At 53.6% G+C, this 20479-nt stretch overlaps 6 protein-coding genes across 6 annotated transcripts; 4 read left to right on the forward strand and 2 right to left on the reverse strand.

Moving 5' to 3' along the window:
- Positions 1-3840: 3840 nt before the first annotated feature.
- On the forward strand, positions 3841-6366 carry Triagg1_7237 (uncharacterized protein; the record flags this gene model as incomplete). Its single annotated transcript, XM_062901950.1, has 2 exons — positions 3841-4081; positions 4175-6366. The coding sequence occupies 2 exons, from the start codon at positions 3841-3843 to the stop codon at positions 6364-6366; spliced, it is 2433 nt and encodes an 810-aa protein (XP_062753813.1).
- A 1034-nt stretch (positions 6367-7400) lies between these two features.
- Triagg1_7238 (uncharacterized protein) lies at positions 7401-7763 on the forward strand (the record flags this gene model as incomplete). Its single annotated transcript, XM_062901952.1, has 1 exon — positions 7401-7763. The coding sequence occupies one exon, from the start codon at positions 7401-7403 to the stop codon at positions 7761-7763; it is 363 nt and encodes a 120-aa protein (XP_062753814.1).
- Positions 7764-7907: 144 nt separating this feature from the next.
- Positions 7908-10290, forward strand: Triagg1_7239 (uncharacterized protein; the record flags this gene model as incomplete). The annotated part of the gene is made up of 3 exons (XM_062901953.1): positions 7908-8169; positions 8270-10169; positions 10245-10290. 3 exons carry the CDS (start codon positions 7908-7910, stop codon positions 10288-10290), a joined length of 2208 nt encoding a protein of 735 aa, XP_062753815.1.
- An 818-nt stretch (positions 10291-11108) lies between these two features.
- On the reverse strand, positions 11109-13251 carry Triagg1_7240 (uncharacterized protein; the record flags this gene model as incomplete). Its single annotated transcript, XM_062901954.1, has 4 exons — positions 11109-11196; positions 11270-11598; positions 11673-12460; positions 12543-13251. The coding sequence occupies 4 exons, from the start codon at positions 13249-13251 to the stop codon at positions 11109-11111; spliced, it is 1914 nt and encodes a 637-aa protein (XP_062753816.1).
- Positions 13252-15303: 2052 nt separating this feature from the next.
- Triagg1_7241 (uncharacterized protein) lies at positions 15304-17195 on the reverse strand (the record flags this gene model as incomplete). The annotated part of the gene is made up of 3 exons (XM_062901955.1): positions 15304-15746; positions 15846-16647; positions 16842-17195. The coding sequence occupies 3 exons, from the start codon at positions 17193-17195 to the stop codon at positions 15304-15306; spliced, it is 1599 nt and encodes a 532-aa protein (XP_062753817.1).
- A 710-nt stretch (positions 17196-17905) lies between these two features.
- Triagg1_7242 (uncharacterized protein) lies at positions 17906-20141 on the forward strand (the record flags this gene model as incomplete). The annotated part of the gene is made up of 3 exons (XM_062901956.1): positions 17906-18111; positions 18173-19715; positions 19797-20141. The coding sequence occupies 3 exons, from the start codon at positions 17906-17908 to the stop codon at positions 20139-20141; spliced, it is 2094 nt and encodes a 697-aa protein (XP_062753818.1).
- Between the last annotated feature and the right edge of the window lie 338 nt (positions 20142-20479).

Raw genomic sequence — 20479 nt, forward strand, 5'->3', positions numbered from 1 at the left:
CGAGGTCGTCCATGTCCAGGCAGGATTGTGACGCCTTTCGATATGGCCACTCACACATTAGCGTACGGTAGCTGATGTCTAACTCGCTGCACGGCATGTAACTTGAACTAAGAGAAATTTTCTTCACATGTGTTGACGAAACAAAGACGCTGTTTGATCAGTATGCGCTCGTTGGAATAGCCGATGAGCTCCAGAGCCTCCCCATCTCTGCTCGCATGGGTGAAAATAAATCGTGATAGGCCATGAGACGCAGCTCAGAGTACGACATCTCCTCGGCTTTACATAGTTATTTTGGGAGCGACTATCTAACGAACTAATTGCGGAGGATAACCGTTTATACACTGCTCTTACTACTACCTGGGTACTGGATACTCGATTCCTTGAGTATGTTAGGTACTTTCAGCCGCCATCCTTGTATCGGTCTGTATATAGTGTCATTGATAAGGTAGCTTAACATATGAAACATGGGATCATCTAGCTAGTCCTTTTATCGAGTACCTATTGGGTGGGTATACATCGTCATTGACAGCAACACTCTTCAATCTTATTACTAGAATACGCATATACTATATATATATGCTGCTGTGTTGAGGGAGCATCTCTAAGCATACATAGTCATCAATCCTCGCGGGGAAAAGAGGGCATAGACAGCCAATTCGACGCATGTACGAAGATATTGATAATCTCAACATAACAAAGCCGGATTCGTAGCCTTGCTATGTATTGTTCCTGCGTCAGCTAGCGCAGAGGCTGCCATCATTGATGGTTCCAACATCACCACGTACACTAACCGCAATAGTCACCAATTTAAGGGAAGCAAGGGAGAGGAAAGGTTCGGTACTCAAGAAATAGACTAGCTTTGCCGCAAGAACTACCTAGTACCTAATAAAAGGCAAGGGAAGAATGCCACTGCCATAAGAAGACTCAGCGGGAAAAGGCCAAGGGAAAGAGAAAAAGCTCAGCTGGCCTAGACTCAGATCAAGATGAATCATATTTCGGGAAATCCCCCTTTTCAGTTTTTTCTTTTCTTGAATTGTTTCCCCTTGGCCTGAAAGCTCAAATACGGAGCCACGACTAAGCTTACGAGAGAGAGAGCAACCGCCTCCCTGGCCAAGATGCTGGTATTGTTTCAACTAGGACACATTTAGTTCCCGCGGTGAAATTGACCTATGTAATGGGTGATCACATGTACAGGGCCCTCTTATTGCGACTTCGAAAAAGAAGAAACAAGAGAGTGAGAGAATCGCTCGGGGTGAGTGGCCTCCAGCTGAAAAAATCTTAGCATGCTGACTTGTACAAAACCAAATTACCGACCCCTTGGCGCTACCACACTTGCGCTTGCAGCCGGATAGATGGGGATGAACGAAAATAAAGAAGGGGTATGAGATGAGCAGATACACTATTTCGTAGGCTAGACATTAATTACGGGATTGGATCCGATCTGGTGGAATTACCCATACGTGGTACCTTGCATGATGAGGACATGGGACATGGGACATTGGGGGGGGGGTTTGGTTCTTCTTTATTGTGATGCAGGTGCGCGCCTCATCACCCCTTTTTTTCATTAAGCCGGGTAAAGACAATGCAGTGAGAGAGAACAGCGCTGCCGTCACACAGACGTGAAGATGGACATCCATGTTCGGTTGCTTGCTTGGGACAATTGGCGCAGTGTAGCCTCATATGTATGCGCGTCTTCCAAAGCAGTAAAGGATCAATCTCGCTGTTGGAAACATACGAGTATGCCACCATGTAGCGTACAAGGATCCAGTCCAGCGCAGGTTGTCACGGCCAACACAACACAGCCCGCGAATTGAATCGAGTTCAGGTTGCCTTGCTCGGGGCTTATTGTCCTCGCCAATCGAACACAATGGCAATAGATAGCCCCGGGTCCTGATTTATTGACTTTGACGGGTCCCACAAAGGTCGAAAGTTAGCAGCATCTCAGGAACATGGATCCAGGGCCATGCTTTGCCGCCCTCTAGCAGCCCTATATTGCCCACGTTACACTCTGATTCAATTGCCCGTCCCATAATTAATTCCAATTAGCACGCCTCCGTAGCAATCTTGGTGGGCGATCGGTTTTAAAACGGACGGCTCTCCCTGCAGTGCGACGTCAGTATCACCCGAATAGATGCGCTAAATCGTTTGATGTTAAGCAGGGGGAGGGGGGGCCGAGAAACGGGAGACGAGGAGAGGCTGGCGCTGTCCATGGTCTGGGGGGAGGGAATCGGAAAGGGCGAAAGCGGGAACGCTGAGAGCTTGCGGCCGTTGGATCACGAATGAATGAGGCGAGAGGCGTCGCTGGCAGCGATGAGCAGCTCGTATTTCGTCTCGAACTCAAGGGGTGCGACAAGTCTCACTTGAGTGGACATGCGCGTTTGTTTGTGAATCATCGTATATGAGGTAGACCCGAGATGTATATGTATCTTCTTTGTGGGGATTGATGCCGGCCAAGTAGTACCTAATGTACTGTACGAGTATACGAGTATACATTCATACGTACGATTTCCGTCTCTCTGCGTCTCTCTCAGTGAGTGATCAAATCTCATTATCCATGACAACATGAATACGAAGCGTGTGACAGCCCTCGTAGAAGAGGGGAAACCGCAATCCCCCCGCTCCCGATGGAAATTTGCTGGTTTGATCAGACAGAGACAATCCGACCTTGTTCATGTGGACGACGCTGGACGCCGTGATTGGCAGCAAAGGGTATCCGTACAGGCAGCATGGAGGGCATGCCAGGGGAGGCTGGCAATCACCGTTGCACGACATCAAAATGGTACGAGTATTGTAGTAGTAGTGGTGGTTGGCGACAGGGTACATACATAACAGTAGAAGAGAAAAGTCAATGGGTGCGGAGACGGGACGAGGCTGAGTACTAATGTACCATGACGGTGACGGTGACGGTGCACGACGGGTGCACGCACTCTGTCTCAGCAGGGCCGCCAAGTATGTGCGAGCATGCATGTGCACGAAACAACAACAAACAACACGGTCGATGAATTAGTACGGAGGCGAAACTGATCTGACGATGTCCGAATTGTTGAGACCGACAGCGACCGGGAATGTAGCGGGATAGGTAAGGCACCTGTCTACTAAGATAGCTGAGATACTGTACAGTACACTGGATGAACGAACAATGACGGTTGGAACCACCCACTCGCTTGAGCTGTACCTGGCCTGGGCTGGCAAATGGCGCCGGCGCCGCCTCAAGCCGGGTGGTCTTAGGCAGCCGAGGCGATCCAATCGCACGCTCAGAAGGATTTTCACTCCACGTCTCCAGTCGTCTCTTGATGCTGGAAGCGTAATGGCCAGAGGGAACTAGCAGGCCGGTTTGACAACCCTCTGGGCCAGATCCGGAGCCGCGAAGTTGCAGGGGCCGAGCCCGGGTTTGGAGGAGGTCCAAGGTGTGCTGTGCCGGTGCTGTGCTCCAGTGCTGTTGCTGTGCTGCGCTGGCTTTTTAGCGGGTTTCCTCCCCCCCAGTCCTGGTCAGAGCTCCACTGCAGTCTTTTCCAGCATCACTAATGGACGCCGTCAGCACCTGAAGGACTGGAAGGGTGAACTCGGCTCTCACAAACTCTTTGTCCTTTGCAAACCTCCAACCACAGTCGGCTTCATCAGTTCCTGGTGGCAGCGTCGACATCCGGGCTGGCTGATGCTCTCCTCACCCTCCTCTCCTCTCCTCTCGGTGCTTTCCTTCCCCTTCTCCCTTCTTCTCCCTCTTCCTCTTCTCCCCCCCCCAGGCGCGGTGACGGTGACGGTCAAGGTGACGGTCCTGCCCTGAACGGCCGAGAGAGGCCCCTCCAACCCTTTTTCGACCGACCCCTTTCGACCGCAGCCATGCAGCGCGTTTCTGCTTTCCTGCCCTCGTGGGAAAAGAGGAACTCTGGCGGTTCCAGGACCGGCAGCGTCTTCGGCTGGCCCAACAGGTCGTCACAGCCTCCGCCCCCCAATGGCCTGTCCAAGATCAACACCGACGCCGCCAATATGCAGGTCAAGCGGGTTCAGCGGGAAGCTTTTTGGCCCGCGACGCTGGACCTCGAGAGCGACAAAGCAGCCCGCATCCTCAAGTCCTTTTGCGGTATGTTGGTGCCTCTTCATTTGCGAGACTCTTGATGCTCAAGTGACCCATTAGCAAATTGAGGATTCAATGCTAATCCTGGAGCTCACATAGTGGACGGCTACTTCGCCCCTATCGACGACGTGCCGGCGTCTCCGTCTTCTACCTCGACGGGCGTCAGGACCCTGGATCAAGTTCCCAAGAAGATCCCAAAGCGAATAATACAGAATGCTGCCGCCATTGCCGTCTTTACGTGCATGCGCAGCGGCTTGTGGATGACCGGCTCGGGCGGCTCAGGCATCCTGATTGCCAGAAAGTCGGACGGCACTTGGTCTCCGCCTTCAGGCATCATGCTTCACACCCCAACCCTCAGCTTCATCATCGGAGTCGACGTCTACGACTGCGTCCTGGTCATTAGCAGTCTTTCTGCGCTTGAATCCGTCTCCAGGCCGCGAGTGACGCTTGGCGAGGATGTCGAGCTGCGGACGGGAGAGACCGTCTCAATTGGCTCTGATGAATCCGAGGTCAATTGGAGAGATCTGGGCAACACCGTGCTGACTTACATGAAAGCGCGAGGCCAGCAGCAATCAGTCAACCTGTACGGATGCATGCTGTCTGAGCGCAGCAACGAAAACGACCGCTTCTACGGCTCCACTGACATCACTCACATGGACATCCTTGCTGGAAATGTCGCTCGAGGTGTCGAAGAGACGACTTCTCTGAACGAAGTCCTCAAAATGGCCGAGGGAAGAACCGACTACGACAATGCCGTCATCAACAGGGTTGCTGCGGAGCCTGCGCCGAGTGACGCTTTGATCACTACAAGCCCTCCCAAAGCAGTGTCGATGCCCGCTTCTCCTCACACTTCGTTTGGTATCCCCCAGGCGGATGACCCGGATCCCTTTGGTGTCCTGGCGCTGGAAATGGCGGGTCTGGAGATCCGTGAGGCTGGCTCTCGCATTCGACCGACAAGTAGCTTGTTCGACATGAACCAAGCTCCCATGAGCCCAACTGTTGCGTCCAAGTTCAGCCGGCAGAGCATGGATACCTTTGTATCAAGAAGCAACCGGAACAGCTACGTGTCAATGCGCACCATCCGGAGCCAGGTGACCGATGCCGGCACCCAGACTGACGTGGGCAACACACCGGCGACGTCTCCCAGCCCGGGCCCCAGCGGCGGCAGCGGGCGGGCTTCTCCAGCCTATATCGAGTCTGTAAAGGAAGAGGAGGAGGAAGATGACGAAGCGGAGAGTGTAAGAAAGGAAGATGATGAAGATGAAGATGAAGAGGAGGAAGAGGAGGAAGAAGAGCCGGTGCTGGCAAAAGCCGTCGCCCATAGGCTCTCTAAAGACGTGTCCGTCGGCCCCGACTTTGCAGACGAATCAGAGCTAAGCGACGACGATGCCATTTCCCTCTCAGAAAGCCTTCGCCGTGAAGAAGATGCGATGAGCCACGACGAATCAAGCGAAGAAGAAGGGCTCTATGAGGATGAGGAAGATGACAGCGACGACGACGACGACGACGACGACGACATGCATGATGCCGATGAAGACGATGACATTGAGGAAGAAGAACCCGTCGTCTTCGAGGTCGCTGCGGTGCAGCGAACTAGCACGCAGGCCCTCTCCTCTCGCATGATCCAAGCTCGGGGCAACGTTGTGACAATCGCCAAGAGAGTACCCCCACCTCTGCCAACGCGTAGCCCTGCCAGGATGTCCCGCATTGCCAACAAGGACGCCACTGGCGACGAGCTCAACTTGCAGAGCCCCCTTAGCCAGACATTCAGCAGCGATGGCGATATGGACGGTGAAGAAGCCAATGCCGACAAGATCGACGCAGTGGCAGCGACGGAGCAGGAAGAGCAGGAGGCTGAGCACTCCGGGAGCGATGAGAGCGATGAGAGCGATGCCGCAGAAGAGCTCCAGCACAAAACCCTGGCCCTGGCTTCAGAGGAGAAGGTGTCCAGCTCCGACGAGTCCAGTGCCGACGAGGCCGACTTGGAGGAACGCAAGCAAGACGACGCTCTGTTGAACGAACCCCACAACGAGCAGATTGACAACTCGGACGCCGCATCAAACAAGAAGAAGCACACCTCATCCATCTACACTGGCGTGACTGAGGACCGTTGGAGCGATAATGGATCCTCCGTCACTACGCCCACCTCTGAGCAGAGATTCTCTCTAATGGAGGAGAAGATTGTTGATGATACCCCCAAGAAAACGATTCAAGAAGCAAAGGAAGTTGATGATTCTCCCTCTGCACCCACCGAAACTGCCCACAGCCCGGCGGTGGCAGTGGCAAACTAAACAACGAGACAACTCGAACACGCGACACGACGACAAACAGACAGCATTCATTACCCAGCAGCCAAGAGGACGGTTTACACGAAATTATTATATTCCCTTCGCGCTCTCATTTGACTATTTCTTTACTCGTTTTGTTCTTTTCCCATTTATGGATATCGACTAATAATTGGCGTGCGGATCTTTACTGGGATAAAGCTCTTTATATCACATCGAGATATATGGGCGGCGCTGTCGGCTTCGAGAATGAAGTGCTTGCTTGGAACTACTTTTGGTGAAGAAAAATCTAGTGGCGTTTGGAGACTTGGGCATTGTGCTTTTTTTTTTTCACATAGATACAGGGCGCCCTTTTTGCGATAGCATGGAGCGATGACGGGGGTTAACCGCAGTTGCAGAGGTTGTGACGGGGAAACATTTCTGGTGTATGATATGACCGCTAGGGGGAGAGGGAACCATCGATAACGAGGCAAATGATGTCGCAAACAGGATACTGCGTACGCGGCAACGGATATTTCTTCTTTTTCTCTTTGGTTTTGGGATCCGTATTTCTGCTCTTTTAGTAATTCTAATCGAGGGGAGGGAGAGGCTATCAAGCTTTGTCCCTTCAGAAAAAAAAAAGACCTTCCATGACTTGGACTCTGTTCGTATGTTCTCGTGATCAACTCGAACCTGTTTAACCTTTGTAAATCTTTGTAAGGCTATGTGTATGTGTAGGTATAAAAGATTTCTGGAGATCTGAAGCAGTATGAATCAGTATAGAGAGCGAGAGAGCCATGCAGCTGTCACTGAGTATGAAAGAGTCAGAGAGGCGGGCCGGCCATGGGTCTGGCAGCTGGCAGCAGGAGTTATAAGAGCGAGAGAAATCTTGCGTTTATTTTCTCTCTCTTTTACAAACGAGCACTCTGATCTCTTCTTCCTTTTCTTCAAGAGTTCTCCTTGATTTCATTTCACTTCTTCGTTATTCGACCCAACTGTTGTCATGTGCGAAATGCTATAGCATACCTAGGTATTAAAGAGAGCAAAAGACGGAATAGACGATGGACGTCTCACAGAGCATAACGAGAAACCAGCGGCAGATTCACACCAAAGTTGCGTCTGAATTTCAACCCGAGACTCATCGAGACAACGGCATCCAGAGCCTGTCCGGCAGCGCTGGTTGCACCGCCACAAACCTTCCCACCAGCAGCGCCACATCCACGCCTGGTCCAGCGCCTGCGCCACACCGCTACGGTTTGCGCGTGCCAAGAGCATCTCGAGGCTCGTTTTCGACTCCCTCGCGTTGTCGTCGCACGGCTCAACAGCAACACGCCCAGCATCTCTCGACGCCCACCAAGACGAGCGGCAGCGGCGCAGCGGCAATTCGCACGGGCTCTCCGCTCAGCTACAGCATCGGCCACTAGAAGCGCGATTCTTTGCGGCAGCGGCGGCAGAATCACCCCGGCAGGGCGAACAATAACGGCTGCAGCAACTCTGCGAATACTACCGGCAGCAACATCGACCACGGTCACAGCCGCGATTACAACCACAACAACAGTTTGCTCGCAATGGCCAGCGGGGGGAAATGGCGCGAGGAGCAGATCCTCATCATCTGCCCCGGCAGCAGAACCACCATGGCCCAGCTGGGCTGCGGCGAGCTGTCGCCTCCGGCTCATCGCATCCCCACGAGGATGTTCAGGGACGACGAGGACCCAGAGCAGTGGCGGCCGTATTACACGTACAAGCGCACCAGGGTCATTGACGGCGTGGAGAACGAGGAGTGGGTGGAGGATGTAGACGAAGACAAGGATGCCGTATGGCCAATTGAGGGTATGTCAGATGGAGGAACAAACACTGAAGTTTGAAAAGAAGAATGAAGAGAGAGAGAGAGAGAGAGACGAGATTATGGGCTAATGCTTTGTGTTTGTAGGTGGTCGCATCGTCCAGATGGATGCTTTTCTCGCCTTCCTCGACCACGTCCACGGCCTGCTCACCACGACATACCACAACACCCCCATCATGCTCATGGCATCCCCCCAGTGGACGCGGCCCGACTGCGAGACCATTGCGCGCTACATCTTCGAGAAGACAAAGACGCCCGCGCTCTGCCTCATCCACAGCGGCATCGCCACCCAGTACGGGCTCAAGTGGCCCAACATGACCGTCATCGATATTGGCTACGAAAAGGTCGACGTCACGGCCATCCACGACGGGCGTGTCATCAACCACATGGACCTGGGCAGCCCGCAACCCGACCGGCACATCAGCGGAGGAGAGGTATTTACGCGGAAACTACAGGAGCTTCTGAAGAGCAAAAACTTCAATCACGACATGGCGGAACAGCTGAAGAAGAGCGGCATCTGCGAGGTGCTGCCTTACGCCCCCGCTCTGAAAGGCCTCGTGGAGCTTCCTGCCGAGTCTTCTTCCCATCCATCACAGTCCCAGTCGCGCCCAGCAGCAAGCGCAGCGGCAGAACAGGCTACTACGGCAGTAGAACCAACAGCTGCGGTTTCTACAGACGTACCACGGATCAACGAGCCGTCCGACGTCGTCATGGAGGAGAACGAAGGCGTCGAGACTAACGTTGATGATGATGGCGTCCTGGATGTCGCCAGCATCGTCACCAGCGGCCAGACTAAGGAGTTCCTTGCCAAGAAGGAAAAGGAAAAGGAAAAGGGCAAGCCCGGGCGAAAGTCTAACAAGGAGAAGGAAGCCGAGGCGGCAGCCCAAGCAAGGCCCGTTCGACAGCCCAACTCCAAAAAGATGCGCAACACGTTCTCATACGAGGAGATTGTCATGGAGGAAGTCCACAAAGAGGTGCCGGCTCCCGTATCTGTGCCTCCTATCCATATGCAGGGCGTGGAGGGTAGCAATGGTGGAGAGGCTCCCGCCTCAGAGCCCGCACCAGAGCCCGCACCAGAGCTCGCACCGCAAGGAACGGAGGCAGATGCAGATGCTAAACCCCCAGCTCCCGTAGGGACCGACGACGTACCTCCTTCAGAACCCCTTGTCAAGACCGAGGAATCAAAAGTCAATGGCGATGGCAATGGCAACGAAACTACTACGGACTCCAAGCCGGCCGAGGTTGTCAACGGGAACCAAACCAACGCCGACACTGACAACGCCGAGCCCCCTGAGCTCCGGCCCAGGCGAATCCGCCGCGACATCGAAATCGGCCTGGAGCGCTTCCTCTTCGCCGACCGCGACGAGATCGACCGCATCGTCAGCACCATCTACCGCACCATCCAGGGCGTCGAGGACATGTACATGCGCCCGGCCTGCTGGGACAACCTCGTCTTCGTCGGCAACGGCTCGCGGCTGCGCGGCCTCAAGGACAACATCCTGCAGACGCTCAGCGCGCGGCACCTCATCTCGCCGTCCACGGCCACCATGTTCACGTCGGAGCTGCCGTCCAACGTCGCCACGCCCGCCGGCACCGGCTCGCAGACGCCCATCGGCTCCTTCAACGGAGCGCCGCACCAGCTGTCCAGCAGCGGCGTCAACCCGCTGCTTCAGGCCGCCACGACGGCCGCCACCTTTGGCGTCCCCGGCAGAGACACGATCCAGGTCGCCACGGGATCGACGCCCATGGTCGGCTCCGAGGCCGCCGGTCCCGCCAGCGGCCACCACTTCCACAGCCAGACGCCCACCAGCATCAAGACCATCGCTCTGCCTACATACCTGAGCGAGTGGAGCAAGAACGGCTTCGAGGAGGCCATGTTCCTGGGCGCCCAGGTGGCTGCGAGAATAGCCTTTTGTCTGCACTCCAACATGGATGCTCAGGCCATCGAGGCACAAAAGTCAATGAGCCTGAGCAGAGTCGACTACAAGTAAGTTCTTCTTATCCAGTTCGAAATCATCCTTTCGATGTATACATGCATACTAACCCCCTCTCTTTTAAACAGCGAACACGGCCCCAAGGGCATCCGAACACATTCCATGCTCAGCTAAACCAAAAAAAAAAAAACCCTCACCAGTTCGCATAGAGTTCAAGGATGCTAAACGGGGTTTCCTCTTTTAATGTACAATGTTAATCTCTCGCGCTTCGTTGTTTTCGAATAAGGACACTGCCCGAGTTTCTTTTCCTCTCTATTTCTCTCCATCTCTCTATCTCAGAATCTTCCATCTTATCTGGAGTTTTAACGGACGGACACGGAGGGCGTGTCAGATGAAATGTGACTGTTGAAAAAAAAGAACACACTGCTGGAGGAATGGACTGCTTTTCCCGCAACTGTGGAGGTTAGATAGATAAATGTCCAGAGAATATTATTTCCCCCCTAAAATATATAGGAGAACGAGAGATACCATGAAATGCTCAAATTGTAAACCAAAAAAAAAAAACAAGTCTTTTTTTTAGATCCCGTAAATACCCAGTGCCTGACATGCCTATTGAAAAATGTAAAAAAAAAAAAAAATAATGAAACATAGAGGAATGCTGCCCGCCTCCTTGAGATATTCAGAACTATCCAGATACTCTTTCTTCATGGCTCTCGCGCAGCTCCTCGTGTCTTGTTACTTGTCACCTGCGGATAGCCCTCGACTCAATTCACACGCTTCTTTCCCGCCGCTTCCCTAAATCTTGTAGGTGGTGAAGCAAAAAAGCTCTGCCCGCACAATAGATTATATAACCTTGCTGCTTTCAGAGTCGCCAACACGGCAGATGCACTTGTCGTTCTCCCTTCCAATCTGGATACGACGCGCACTGCCTGTAGTTCCGTAAAAAAGGAGGACCTGGGATGAGTAAAAAGCGCACACCTTTTGCGCGACTTCTAGCCCGCTGCATTTCTGGCGGCAGCCTCTCGAGCTGCTTGGTGCCAGTCCGTCTTCAGCAGGTAAGTGTACTCGATCGAGGAGACCCTAATCATCAGAGTTAGTTGAAAAGGCCTGGCTGTTGCTTCATCATCACGAGAGTTGATTCGATCGAACATACAGTATCAAGCCCACGCTGACGCCGGCCCATAGACCCTGCAATTTCCAGCCGAGTCCAAAAGCCAACGAGAGCGAAATGGGCAGCGAGACGACGTAGTATGAGATGAGGTTGACTGGTCCGCCTATGCTCTGTTTGCCGATGCCACGGAGCAATCCATGCGCACCGGCGCTCATGCAGTCGAATACCTGCATGACAGCGACAACAGGCAGAATGCTGGCCACGATGGAGATGACCCCCTCATCATCCGTGAAGAGCAGTGGTAGGTGGAATCGAAGGCTGCTGTAGATGGCAAAGTTGAGGAGTCCGAGTATGCAGTGCGTAACAAAAGTCTAGGGGGGGAGCATGTCAGTAAAGGCTCACTTTTGCTTTTTCCCTGCTTATTAGTTATAGGAGCAGAACGTACCACTTTGCCAGTAACTCTGGCCGCGTCGACAAGCCCAGCGCCTATCAGGTTGGCAACGCGAGTAGACGCGGCGATCGACATGGGGAAGGGAATCTGGTATGAGATGGAAGCAATCGTCGAAACGACACTCTGGGCGGCGAGGTAGTCGGATCCGAAGCGGCTGGCCAACAGCGTCAGGATCTCGAAAGCGAGCCACTCGGCTTCGACCATGATCATGCCGGGAAGCGCCAGCCGGATCATGACCCACCAGTTGGTAAGTGCTCGCTTGCTAAATCCGCCCCAGCATTCGCGGCCGTTGACGAACCGGACATAGCAAAACAGGAGAACAGGCAAGATGTTCTCGGTAATGGCCACGGCAATGGGCGCGCCAACGAAGCCGTACTCGAGCTTCCAGACGAGCAACCAGGTAAGGAAGACGTTGAAGGGGGCGGCGAAGAGGAGAACATATGTGGTTGCCTGGAAGAGACCCTGCGACTGAGTGAAGCGCTTACCACACTCGAACAGGATGACGCCGGGAATCGCAAAGATCATGACGCGGAGGTAGAGAGCGGCAAGTCGAGCAGACTCCGGGTCGGGCACCATGCGCTGCAGAATTGGCCCCGCGCCAAAGAGCCACAGGAAGATGACGGGCACAGAGAGGGTCAGCAGGAAGCATGCCATGCGCTGACACTGCAAGCCAACAAGATGCTTGTGGCCGGATCCATAGGCCTGGGCGCAGAGGGTATCCAGACTTGTGGCCAAACCCTGGAAGGGGGCCAAGCAGGAGATGGCTTGCGACATGTTGGCCACTGGTCAAGTTCATCAGGTTCAAGCGTTAGTTTTCAACTTCTCATGAAATCGCCAAGGATCAATGGTTGTGAGACGACTTACGTGATATAGCTCCCAGCTCGATGGTACCAATGCGACCAACGGCAAAGATGCCGGCCACGTTGATCGAATATTGGAGAAAAAAGGTCACAATCAGCGGCCCGCAGTATGACAGCACCGTCTTGGCCTCACGCCGCCACGTCGTGCGAATCCGTCCCGTCGTTATAGCCTCCTCCCACTGCTCATCCACATCCTCTTCGCCCGCGGAGTCGGGCAGCTGTCGATGCGTCCGTGTGCCATAGTCGTAGTCGCTATCCCGAGAGAGCAGCGGCGCATCCTCTTCAGGCTCTTCCTCATACTCCTCGACGGGGACTTTGGTGCTGAAGATCTTTCGGTACATTCGAGCGGGTAGCGATTGGCTCTTGTGGGCATGTTTCGGGGGCAGGACGTGGTTGTCCCGCAGGAGGCTGCGCTCGGCATCGCGAGATTGCTTCCGCTCGAGTGGTGTCAGAATGGGCTCGTCCAAGGCGCTTGGGTTGAAAGCAGGCCGAGCCGCCCCGTATGCCACGCCGCTTGGCCGTCGATACATGAAGTGATGGCCATGCTCAACGTCAACCTGGTCGTCGGCAGGGTCGAAGTCGTCATCGGTGCACTCTGCAATGTCTTGAGCCAGAACTTGCTCGGCAAGAGGAGATCCGGACCGGAACGAGGACGAAAAGGCTGGGTGGTCATGGCCAGAAGGCCCAGAGTTACCAGCAGCCGCGGGACTCATGGTGATGGAGTGGTCTCTCTCGCACGGAGAGAGGGAGCTCGAGATATATTTGATCTACTCGCTCAAGTGCTGGGGCTCGAGGGTTGAGAAGACGCCACCATTAAAACACCTGGTATATCGGCTCGGCCTCTGACTTATAACAGCTTTCTCTTATTCTCTTTCCGGTTTCCTTGCTCGATCCAGGCAGCGTCGTTGGGTGGTGTACCTGCAAGGAGATGGATCGACAAGGCGTAGACGCAAGGCGCTTGTCAAGAAAAAGGGGGAGAAATCCTGTTGGACCTGTGTCAAGGCTTCGTGTTGAACCGAAGAACAAGCCAATTGCTCCCACGAGTCACACAGAGAAAAGCTCTTCGGCTAACTCTGCCCTTCCAAATCGGCGTGCGCCAGTTGGCAGCACGAGACACGGGATTGGAGAGAAGAGAGACGGAAGATGGCGGCCTTTGCAAATGGCTTTGGGCGAAGTGATGGACGGCTGGAGAGTCGGTCGACAGAAGGAGGGGAGCCGAGAAGGGAAGAGATGAAGATGAAGATGAAGATGCGCAAAGAAGTTGCAGCAGCACCAAGTCCGAGAGGATGAGGTGCTAAGACATGATCAGTCTACGCAGGCCATGAAACTAGGCGTATCGGGATAGTGTGGTCGGCTTCAACAGGCAAGGTATAAAAAAACTAGCAGCTTGGAGGTGGCACAAAGAGGATACACAGATAGTACGAGTAGCACTACAGTCAGTACCTTGCGTGACTCCATCGAACTAAGGTACTCCATACGACCCATCAGGTAGCATCGCCATGATGCTAAAAAGTACTTGTACACGCTCTGCTCCGTCTTCTGCCATCCATCGTGGACACTGCATTGCTTGGTACTAAGATTGCCAAGGTATCTCAGCTTCATATTCCCCCGTTCAGACTGTACTAAGCTACGGAGTACAAGGTCCCGTGCGAGCTCCGATGGCTCTCCGTGTTTCTGTTCGGGACGTCACAAGGCAAGTTTGTCCAGCAAGGGGGGGCGAATGTCTCTCTTCAGTGCTGTAATTAGTACTTGGCCGTTAGCAGAAACAGCATTACTGTTCCATTAGTAGGTACTAAGGTATCTACTACCTTGGAGATCAACTCATTCATCCTGCAATGTACATGGCATGCACAATTCACGCCATAGCCCGCAATCCAGCCGTGGGCTAGTCAAGTCATGGAAATCGAGAAAGAAAGAAAAAAAAAAGGACCAGCCCGCACGGCTGAACCGAGGGACAGAAACAGGCAAGGGAAATTCGGGGAATTGATTGAAAATTCGCAGCGCCAAGGATGAACCACCGCCGATGGCGCGGCCACCCTCCATCACGGCTCTGCATTACCTAGTAGTAACATCCATCCCTGTCTCGGCCCGGTTTAGCGGACGTGGTGGCGCTGGAGGCCACCGTTCAACCACTGAAGCTACCACTGGACTAGGTACTAGTAGCAAAGGCGCGCCGACATCATGTTCTGATAGGTATCATAATGGTTGCTCTGTATACGAGTAATGAATAGCCGTCAGCCCATGTTCAGGATGGATTCAGCCAGGCGCCCTGCCGGTAGCATCTCCCCGACTATCTATGTATGTACAACAATAGCCAGCCTCGTGGGAAGCAGGAATCCCTGTCTGCACATCACATCCTGCGCTCAAGCGTCCACACCACCATGGCGTCTGTGCGGCATCGCACAACTACAAATACAGCCCCCGTCCCGCCCGTTGACAGCCAAGTCCTGGCCTGACAGCAACGAGGTGTGGCCATTCCGTGCCACAATATTGGCTCCTTTGCCGCCTCACCGGCAAGCCACTGAATTATCGCCGGCGACGCCCATGCTTGTGCTTGGATACGCGAGGTAACATCGGAATCCAGCACCCGTCGAGTAACACAGTTGGTAGAGTCCCCTAGATCGTTCACTACAAGCAAACAACCCCTCCGCACTCGCTGCACTCACACCGCATCCGCATCTGCGTCGGCCTCCGAATGCCGCTCTGTATCTGCATCACACTGCAGTCTCCAGCGGCCAAATGACAAATCTCTCTCGTCTTGTCAACTAAGCAGTGTCGCTGGGAGTGTACGTCCAACTGAAGCCTTTCCAATCAGGCTCCGAGTGGGCCGCAGTTGCAGCCCAAGGTACCTCGCCCTTCCCGTAGGCCTGCAGCGGCATGCTATATGGCATCCGAAGGCCAATGAGAGGCCGTTGTCCTTCTGCGAATGGCGATGCGCCCGGGGTATCTGACTGGAACGAGCTCACCATGACCCCGTTTTCACAGAGCAGCCCTGGCCACACCAACACGCCAACTTCCCAGGAAGCGATTCGAACATCCCCGGTGGAATTGGGTGCCTCGCCCCACGCCTGCTTCGACATGTTTGCCGATGTTAGCAGGGCCCAGTCAATCGAATTGTTCTGGTTGAAGCGGGTATAAGTCTTGATGTGCGGGGCCGCACGGTTTCGCCCGCTATCGCCGCTAATAGTAGGCGGCTGTTCAAGAGGCCCTATCCAGTGCTGTTAGTCCAAAACGGGCTCTCCCCAATACGTGTACTCCATCATCTCATCATATAAAACTACAAGAGAATTGATTCGCGACAAGTGACGCCAAGAGGACAAAGATCGAGACAAGTACTTGCCTGCTCCATTTGCACTGTCGTTGGCCCAGTGGCGCAGCATTGGATGGAGGTAGTGCAGCTGCCTGATATGCTGCGACGACTTGATCTTGGTGTGAATCGATTGCCCCGAGGCGTATCCATCCAACGAGTTCCGGATCTCATCTGCAGTGGGGAAGACGACCTTGAAGCTTGGCCTCTTCATATCCTGGCTCCGGCTGGTGGCTAGCGTGTCAAACAACGTCTTTTGCAGCCAATCGTCCTTGGCACCAAGAGTCGCAATAGAAGATATTTGAACCACGATTTGTGACTCCCCGGGCTCAACAGGCACGCCTTGTAAGCCTCGCTTCAACGCGGCCCAACCCCAGGCCGGGCTGCTTGCATCCCACAAACTGTGTCTGCCCGGAACACTGGCTACCAGGGTTGCCCGTATGCTGCAGAAGTCGAAATTGATTAGACGATCTACGAGCTGTTTGCAAGTAACCCTATGGGAGTCATATTGCATCAAGTAAGCCAACAAATCCATCTTGAACTTCGCCCCACTACCGATGGAGAATTGCTCTGCTTGCTGATTTCGGATTCCCAGTTCCGAGATCCATGGGAGCTTTGGGGATCTCCAGACAGCGTTGGCCATGTTGGTCCAGTCTTTGGGGATCATGTTTGCAGTGTGGATGACAACTTGGGCAGTGTTGTCGGAGCGAAATATGACCATCATCTTGGAGTGATGCGTCCCAAACATCTCAGGCATAGGCGCGCAATGCAGATGCACGTTGGGGTGTCGCAATGCGTGCTCCTAATCAAAGTGAAAATGCAGGGTCTTATCAGTCTCAATTCAACTATGCTTTCAGATAGAATTAAAAAAAATCAATTCATAACGGGAAATGGGAAATGATGAGAATCGAAATCGGAAGAAAAGGCAAAATGTGAAACCGCCGAGTGTACCACTATATCCAAGGGAGAGAGGATTGTCAAGCGACGGCCACGTACCGAAAGAACAACACGGTTCAAATCATTTCTTTTCCAGAATCCGTGAACCACGTGTAACTGAACCGAATCTCTGACGCGCTGATCAAAGGCATCCATCACGAAGGGGATATCGTGAAGAAAGTTGAACTGCCAGCACTCGGTGATGGAGGGGTCACCGAGGATGTCCTCTAGAGTCACGGTATCCTTGTTCAATTCCTCCGGGACATCTCGAATTCTAGTGAGCTGCCATGGCGACTTCTGCACAACCTGGCGAAACTTTTTCCGCGGAGGGCTGATGGGCCGCGAGAGAGATGCCAAAGCTCCGAATTCATTGCCCTCGTCAACACTGCGCTGACGCTTGCGCGAGGAGTCCATGATCCTAGGGTAAGGCTGCCAAAACCAACATTGGCTTGTTAGAGCTTTGTTTCCTAGGTGGCAGAGTGAAACGATGGAATCAAATGTGCTAGTGCAAAGGTGATGGTGATGATGCATGAAAATGAAAATGAGGGAGTAATGAGAGGAAAAGAGGGAGAAATGGGCAGTTCTATGCTACTGCTGTGGTTGCCGTTTCAATTGCATCTCTCCTTCACTTTTTGCCGTACCTTGATAGGTGAACATGTCGCATGTACCAGGCATCCGGGCAAGGGCCAATCAGATCAGCAGACGCCGTCAAGCCACAGCCACACCACGCGCCTCAGTGTGGCGCTAATTTCGTGCAAACGCAACCACTTCGTTTCATGCTCCGTATTTCCAATCTCCCTTTATCTGCTCCTTCAGCATTGCTACTACTAGGTACTCCGTAGTATATCTAACGACGACCAGGTACTATATCATCCACGTTGAGGGCCTGCACGCGAACCTCTACCTGGCCTCTGTCGCTGAACCACGAGCTCTCCAGGCACCGCTTGGGCTGCTCTGTCGCCACCAGTCCCGCGCATGGATCAGCTCTGAACCCCGTCTCAGCACCCATTGCGTTACTCTTCGCAATCTGGCTTTTTTTGCCCGTGGCATTGTTGAAGATTAGATCGCGGTTGTTGATTCACCCTCCTCCAGCATCTTAAAGGTCGCTCACAAGTCAGCCCACCATGCGGCTGACACCCTTTACTCTACTTTCTGGCTTTGCCGCCTTTGGGCTGCTGGGCTCTTCGGCAGCGGCAGACGACGAAGACTCCAAGGCCCCCGCGAACACATATTTCGACTCTGTTGCGGTGCCTCCGTTAATAGATCTGACGCCTGACAACTGGGAGAAGGAGGTCGGCAAAAGTAAATGGCTTCTTGTCAAGCATTACAGGTACAGTGGCCCTTCACCTTCCCATATTATTGGTTGAAGCTAACATGTTACCTGTAATTAGTCCGTACTGCCACCACTGCATTCATTACGCCCCGACCTTCCAGACAATATACGAATTCTACTATACGTCCAAGACTGAGGGAGCTGGCGATGCGACCTTTACCGACCTGTACGATTTCAGATTTGGTGCAGTCAATTGCATTGCCTTCAGCGACCTTTGCGTTGAGAATGGCGTCAAGTTGTACCCTACCACGACTCTATTCGAGGATGGCAAAGAGGCTAGAAGCGTGACGGGCGGTCAAAACATGACCTTCCTCTCTGGCCTGATTGAGGAGGCCTTGGAGAAGACAAAGCCCGGATCTCGGCCCAAGACTCTCGCATTGCCCGAGCCAGGCGACAAAGAGCGTCCAAAGTCTGAGCCAAAACGAGAGGAAGACGAAGAGGCAGCAGCACCCAAAACCGAAGCCAACGGGAAGAAGCTCGAGACAACACCCAAGACCGAGGCCGATGGGAAGAAACTGGAGAAGAAGCCCAAGAAGCCCGTTGCTACACCAAACGAAGATGGAAAGTCAGTCGCACTGACAGCTGAAACTTTCCAGCGCCTAGTGACAATGACCCAAGATCCCTGGTTTATCAAGTTCTACGCGCCTTGGTGTCCCCACTGCCAAGACATGGCCCCTACGTGGGAGCAGGTAGCCAAGACCATGAAGGGCAAGCTCAACATTGGAGAAGTCAATTGTGACAAGGAGTCGCGATTGTGCAAAGACGTCGGTGCTCGAGCATTCCCCACCATTCTCTTCTTCAAGGGCGGCGAGCGCTCCGAGTATGAAGGCCTCCGAGGACTGGGCGACTTCATCCAGTATGCCGAAAAGGCCGTCGATCTCGCCAGCGGCGTTCCCGATGTGGATCTGGCATCATTCAAAGCCATCGAGCAGAAAGAGGATGTCATTTTTGTCTACTTTTATGATCACGCCACAACCTCGGAGGACTTCAAGGCCCTCGAGAGGCTTCCCCTCAGCCTCATTGGACATGCTAAGCTTGTCAAGACCAAGGATCCCGCCATGTACGATCGCTTCAAGATTACCACTTGGCCGAGATTCATGGTCTCGAGAGAGGGCCGTCCCACTTACTTCCCTCCCCTCACCCCCAACGCAATGAGAGATACCAATCAAGTCCTGGACTGGATGAGATCGGTCTGGCTCCCCCTAGTCCCTGAACTGTTGGTCACAAACGCGCGCCAGATCATGGACAACAAGGTTGTTGTGCTGGGTGTCTTGAACCGAGATGACCAGGAATCTTTCCAGGGTGCGCTCCGAGAGATTAAGAGCGCAGCCAACGAGTGGATGGACAGACAGATCCAAGAATTTCAGTTGGAGAGGAAGAAGCTGCGAGATGCGAAGCAGATGAGGATCGAAGAAGCCGAGGACCGGGACGACCAGCGGGCTCTGCGTGCCGCCAAGGCCATTCATGTTGACATGACCAACTCTGGACGGAGGGAAGTTGCATTTGCATGGGTTGACGGTGTCTCTTGGCAGCGCTGGATCCGGACCACTTATGGTATTGACGTCAAGGATGGAGAAAGAGTCATTATCAACGATCAAGATGTAAGCCCCAAACCCTCCTTCTCATTTCAAAGGCTCTCCTTGCGGTAAGAAAACCGATAGCTAATCAATATCCGCGGGCAGAACCGAAAGTACTGGGACACTACCGTGACCGGCAACTACATCCTCGTCAGCCGCACGTCCATCCTGGAGACTCTCGACAAGGTCGTTTATACCCCCCAGGCCCTCAAGCCCAAGCTCACCATCTCCTCCTTTGAGAAGGTCTTCTTCGACATCCGCCTCTCCTTCACCGAGCACCCCTACCTGTCCTTTGGCTGCATCGTTAGCATCGCCTTTGGAGTCTACTCCTGGCTGCGTGGCCGCTCCCGCCGCGGCCGCGGTCACTTCCGTCTCGAAGATTCCATCAGCATCAGGGACTTTAAGGACGGATTCCTTGGTGGTTCTAACGGCAACACCAAGGCCGACTAAGCGTATATCTATATATAGGAAAGCATGGCAGTATCCGAATCTATCTTTTTTTCTATTTGGAGTTAATGGGAGGTGGGTGGTAATATGGGTTTGGCAAAAAGGTCAAAGAGAGAGGGCACACGAGGGCTTTTGATGAACCTTGACGAGAGGGGTGGGATGGTGAACTTGGTATTTCAAAAGGAAGTTTGCAATCAAGTTTCTCCATCATGTATTGACTCACACACCGGTCATGGCTCCAGTGGACGTGGGCAGGCAGGCTTCCTATCCCTCCCCCCTCTGTGTGTATGTTTCTTGTGGTTTTGGCAGTGTGCTTGCAATCATTTATCTGCTATGCGTAT

This window comes from Trichoderma aggressivum, assembly GCF_033847375.1.
Source record: "Trichoderma aggressivum f. europaeum strain CBS 100526 chromosome Unknown scaffold_031, whole genome shotgun sequence".
In the NCBI taxonomy this organism is placed as follows: Eukaryota; Fungi; Ascomycota; class Sordariomycetes; order Hypocreales; family Hypocreaceae; genus Trichoderma; species Trichoderma aggressivum.